Consider the following 5,866-nt stretch of genomic DNA (forward strand, 5'->3'; position numbering starts at 1 on the left):
AGAGCTTAAGTTCAAGCACCCCTGCCAGCATTTTTCAGTGCAGGGATGATGATACATGTGATGCTGGAATCTGCTGGATCATGGTAATTACCACATTCCCACAGACTCAATTAATCGAGTCTGCTCTGATGAGCTGTAATGTTAGAGCAGGCTCACTGTATGTGTATAGGCATGCTATAATAGTAATTGGGTGGTATGTATTACCTGTCGCATATTTTGGGCATGAATGCACGTTCTACATCTGTAAGACAAAGTAAAATACACATAGGTCCCAATCCTATTACACCTAAGGTCACCAGAACTACAAGCACAAGCAAAGTTTGCTGCTTAGTAGGTAAGATTTTGCAGTACAAGTCCTAATGTTAGCAGGTAAAAATGTATATCAATTACAGTGGGTGTAGCTAGTTGGATAGAATGTGAGGAACAGGGGACACCAACACACAAGAAATTATTAGTTTTTATTTTGATTTTTTTTTTCCTATGTAAATTTTATCTAACAACTCAGTAGTTTTCAGCAGCCCCAATCTTTGCCTTCCTGTGCTCCCCATTAGTTAATGCTTAACACTGAGGAAGTTATTCCCCTTTCTATACTTGTTTCTCAGCACCTGCTGTTTCTTTGTAGCGAAAAAGCTGAAATATTCGGTGTCTTTTCAAGCTTATAATGCTAATTTGGGCTTCTGTTTTGACTTACATCCATTGTTTTGAAAGTGCTTACAAGCACCAATTTTTAGTCTTGGAATGCCTTTGTGAGATGGCTAAGTATTGTCCCCACTTTGCAGTTAGATAAACTGAGGTGAAAGGAGTGTGACTATTTTTCATAGTGTACATTATACAGCAAGTGAGTGACTTAGCATGGTAATTTATATATCTGGACTCCTTCCTATGGATCTCATTCTCTTTCATAGCCCTGTTTTATGTGTCTACATGTGCAAAATTATCATTGATAATTTAAATCAAATGAATCTCTGCATTATAGTTTGGTATCATAAGATAATATACTTGTTTTTTTCTGTTTGTGATTCTATTATTAACCTCAATTCTGACTTCCCTCTTCCTTGCTTTCTAAGTATTTTTCTTTTTCACCTGTAATCTCCCTGGTTTGCTACCCTGACTCTTACAAAATGTTCCTAGTGATCAGAGCAAAGATAACTTAGTCACTTGTCACTATTTCCTATCGTACAACTTGCTGTGCAAGATCAATGGTAATTTATTGTTTTTTCCAGCCATTTGTCAGTATGGAGTTAACAAGTTTTTCTAATGTATTTTTCTCAGTATTTCCTCTGGGTTCATTTTATTCTAGACTGCAAGGTTTTTATTCACAAATTCTTTTCCTAGCACCCTGTTGTTCGTTCCCGTTGATTTTAAAAAAAGGTGGAATTCTTACGTTTTTACACTAGGTGGCACTGCTATCCTTCCAATCTTTCTGTCTCCTGGCAGTGTCTTTTTGCTATGCTCTGCGTAGGTACTTGGTGCAGACCAAGTAACAAAACACTCCTCACAATTTCAGGGATTAGCAGCACCCATCTGCATTTTTAACCCTGTAAATCACTTTTTATATCGGAATGCTAGAGGCCAGAAAGTTATGACACCACCCAAAGCCTGCCAAGTTTTCTCTACTTTTCAATAACCAGGCTAAGATACTTAACATGCTGGGGAGTCATAGTGTCAGCTTTGTTATCTTAGGAAACCCTTGCGGTTTGAATTTGGATGATATCCATCAGGACCTTCCTGATTGCAACTTACTTTGCAGGGAAGGTAGCAGCTGCTCATGGATAAACCCTCACAAGTGGTCTTTGGATTAGGAAGTGGTGAACCAGATCCTCCTTGGTTGGGGAGGACCGTGAGGTGGATCTCTTCGTCATGAGTCTGAAAGGTAAATTTGTTCTTACACGTAAATTATGGTTCTGCTAGTTCATACTATGCCAATCCAGACTTCAGATTTACCCTTCCAGCCAGGACACAATTAAGACTTAGCACTTAAATAGTGCTTTATGATTTATTTCAAAATACTTTATAAACGTTGACTTATCGGATAAGGACAAGGAAGACATGAAGGAAGATGGCTGTTATAGCCCTTGGTTATCCAGTCTTCCTCCCTTAAGAATATTCATAAGGTGTGAAAGAGAGAAGAGATACAGTGCATCAGATACACTGTATATAATCCTTTTGAGATCCTATTAGTAGTAATAATACCTAGCTCTTACATAGTGATAATGGCACAACAGGGCTCTCTTCTTGTAAAGGGAGAGCCACATGGATTGGTGTAGGAGAAACTAGCAGAACCACTATTTTCACAGACAAGGACAAATTTAACTTTCTGCTATTTCCCCCTATACCAATCCACATTGTAGAAACAAAACGTCCTTGTGAAAACTTGGATATCATTTGATGTGGGGAGAGAAGGAAGAGCAAGCCCTAACAGCTTAGGTGATTTTTGTAACTTTTTTTTTAGATCAATTAAAAATGTAAATGACTGGTAAATTGTATATAGCATGTAGCACTGTGTAAAAGACTGCAGATTAGCCAGAAATGTAAGCTTTAAAGAGTATATTACCCCCTTCTCTAAAAAGCCACTAATGCAAATTAAGATCTGATGGTGGCTACAGAATGCTGGATTGCATTAACAACTATGGAAAAAGCTCCCAAAAGAAGACAACTTATCCCATAATAAACAGTGATAACTGGATTGGGTTATCCCCATAATGTTGAGAAATCCCACTATAGAAGGCTTCATAGTGTATATATAAAAATGAGCCATCTTCCCTCCTCTTCCCCCACTTCTCTGCCAAATAGGCAGAGAGCTCCATAGTCTTGACTGGTTTTAGGAAGACGTAGCAGAACATGACGAGACCAAACTTCCAGAAAAAGCAATAAGCATACTTGTTATGGACATAATGGGGAAAACTGTTCATGCATCTCCATCCTCCAGTATTTTTATTCTGAAAGGTATTGCTTGTTGTTCCCCTGCTATAACAGATGTGACATTTTCTGCTCCTAGCTGCCAGTAGTTGATTACAAGCAAAATTCCGACCTTCCAAATTCTAGTTGTTTAAAGCTAGGGCAACATTTTTTCCCTTTTCCCTCTTATCTTGGTTTCTGGGAGTTTGGGGACTGAATAATATGGTAATTCTGGTGAGTTAAATCCTTTTGGGTTGTTTGCAGATGTAAAAAAACAAACAAAAAACCAAAAAAGCTTTATTTTAAACTTGGCACGTTCCCGCACTGAACCCCATGCGTGCCCAGAAGAGGCAGCATGTTACTTCAACCTGCCTCACCCAACATCTGTAAAGATCTGGCACTTTTGTGGGGCTTTTTTTGGCACTTTTATCTAATAGCTGGTTGCATCAGTTTTAGATAAGTGCCAAAAAGCCCCCTGCTGAGACACCCAGTCTTACAGATGCTGCAGAGCCAGGTTGAAGTAGCGCACTGCTTTTTCCAGTAGAGCACAGTTTGGCTTTTATTGGGTTTTTTTGGTTTTTAACATCTGCAAGCAGCCTTTATGTTCACAAGAAGTCTGGTAAATGTCATGTAGCTGGGATGAAAGATACTGGCTGCTTGATGTGGCATGAAACAAGTAGATCCCTTCATTCACCCTCACAAAGTCTGCCTTGATAACTCCCTGCAGTGACTGGAATGTCATTTCTGCCTCCCCACTTATCTTTGAGGATAATTCGGCTGCTATTCTGAACTAACCCAGAATTTATTTTGCTTTTTAACAGAAAAATATTTCTATTTGACATTGTGATGTCAGAAGTCCTCTCAATAACAAAATAAAACTATTATTTGAACGGTCTGATACTTGCAAGTGCTTGCTTTTTGCATGGAAGATGCTGTTCACTAGATCGAGTGGTTAATCGCTTTTCCCTGAATGAACTGAAAGTCCTAGAGACTTTAGCATTTCACACATACTCACTGATCCTAAAATACCACATTTGACTAGTTGGTTATTCATCCAGTATCTTTTCTTCATTTCCAGTCTAGTCCAAGTTGACTCCACAAATAAAGCATAAAGCTAAAATGTTGTTTTCATTTACAATTTACAAAAAGCCTTAAAGCGTCCCACTAGCTTTTGTTTTCTTTTGTTACTGAGGCATTGGCCGATGATATCAAAGCTGTCCTTGAGAAATCTACTGGTGCAGTTCCCACTGACAGTTTTGAGCTTCTCCTGCTTGTTTCTGGTCGAGCGAGCACTTGGCGGTCATGTGAAAGCCTATTCAGACAGAAGCATGTGAGCTACATTAACTAGTATGAGAGAAACCTGTTTCCATTAAAGCTGAAGGTGTTCAAGGAGGGTCTCTTCTCAGTCTCAAAAAAAATCCGACTGTTCTAGAGAGTGTGGACCAACCTCTGGTCTTGGTGGCATGAATATTAATTCACAATTTTTTCCCTGAAAGAGATTTCCCCTAGTGTCACTCACTGAGGTCAGAACCAAGACCTGGACTGCACCCTGGATTATTGATCCATACTGTATTGTGAATATGTACAACATACCACAGCTGTAAAACTGAGTCACAGAATTGCTACAGTATTTTAGCAGTAGTAATTTGTTACAGCACAAAAACCACATTTTGTTTTCAGAGACAAGTGATTCTCTAAATGTGTGTTTTTGAGTATTGGTCATAGCCCAACTGAGCCCAGTTTTCTAAGACCACTAATAAAGCATTAATGAAACAAAAACGAATACTTTACTTTCAAATGGAGTAAAGCAAGTGATGATTTTTATTTTCCTTTAACTTAAATGACAGGCTCCCATGGGGACATGCTGGGGGGACATCTCAGAAGGAGTGCGAGTGGAAGTTCCAAACACAGACTGCAGCCTACCGACCAAAGTCTTCTGGATAGCTGGAATTGTAAAATTAGCAGGTTAATTTTGTTTTTCTTTTTCTGTAGATCACCTGTATTAAGATGGTCACAGTGATAGTTATATTTGGAGGAACTTATCTGTTTTGGTTTAAAAATGAGGAAGTAAAGGAAATACCTTACTATAAGAGGCTATCCTTCAAAAAAAAAAAAAACAAAAAAAACACCCATCCCCAAAAAACAGCCTTTAAGGAACTGTCACACTGGTATTTGAAATATGGAAATATTCCAGTTTCTTCTGAAGTTTAGAGTCTTCAGTGGTTGAGTTTGTTTCACTGTTAAAAAGAGTAGAATGTTTTATTTTAAATTATTTGATATGAATGAAGTAGTTGCTTGCAACCTGGGCTCTGCTTCTCCACTCAAGTTGTTGAGAGGTTTGTTATGGTCTTTGAGAGCAGTGGTGGGATGCTACTCATTTTCTTGCAAGGTGTACTGCAAGTGTTTTCTAGCTTGTGCTAAGGGCCTTCAGGTTCCTGTTGCTTCAGTGGAACTTGCAGTACCGATCGCTTCCCTGGAATGGATTCTAAGCGAGCAGTTTAGCAAGTCGCTAGGTTGAACTTTCCACCGTAAACGGTTTTCTTGGAAGGCTCTTTCATCTTATGCAGATCGTGAACTGAAATTTTTCTCCCATGAGAGAGGTGAAAAGTTCCCACCTCCCAAGTTTCATAATTTTGTGTCTCTTTCCTGTACTAGTGTTAAATGACCTTTTTTTTTAACCCAGAGTTCACAGAGATTTTTTTTTTCATATTCAGGGCAATTTAGGATCAGGAAACATGAAATAATATGTCTCCATATCAGTGACCTTCTAAGATCTGCTACTGATGCTTGTCTTAATACAAGTGCAATGTCATGACAAAATTAAAGTCTTTATAGCTAAAAGTCAAAGTGTAAATAAAAGCTGAATGTACTCTTCTTCCGCATATGTGAAATACAGGTTGTCCAAGAGTCCAGCAACATGCTGTCAGAACCACATAATCTAAAAAAAAAAAAAAAAAAAAAAAAAAAA

General features: G+C 38.4%; 1 protein-coding gene across 5 annotated transcripts in view; it reads left to right on the forward strand.

Annotated features, from left to right (window-relative positions):
• Nucleotides 1-5,866, forward strand: part of MBTD1 (mbt domain containing 1) — a 58,862-nt gene that overhangs the window by 19,701 nt on the left and 33,295 nt on the right. For all 5 annotated transcript variants that reach the window (XM_019517338.1, XM_019517304.1, XM_019517319.1 and 2 more), the window contains exon 6: nucleotides 4,746-4,863. In XM_019517338.1, coding sequence (XP_019372883.1) covers nucleotides 4,746-4,863 — 118 coding nt within the window. The remainder of the gene's footprint in view (nucleotides 1-4,745; nucleotides 4,864-5,866) is intronic.

Source organism: Gavialis gangeticus, unplaced genomic scaffold, assembly GCF_001723915.1.
Source record: "Gavialis gangeticus isolate Ggan-Ray unplaced genomic scaffold, GavGan_comp1, whole genome shotgun sequence".
Taxonomy (NCBI): domain Eukaryota; kingdom Metazoa; phylum Chordata; order Crocodylia; family Gavialidae; genus Gavialis; species Gavialis gangeticus.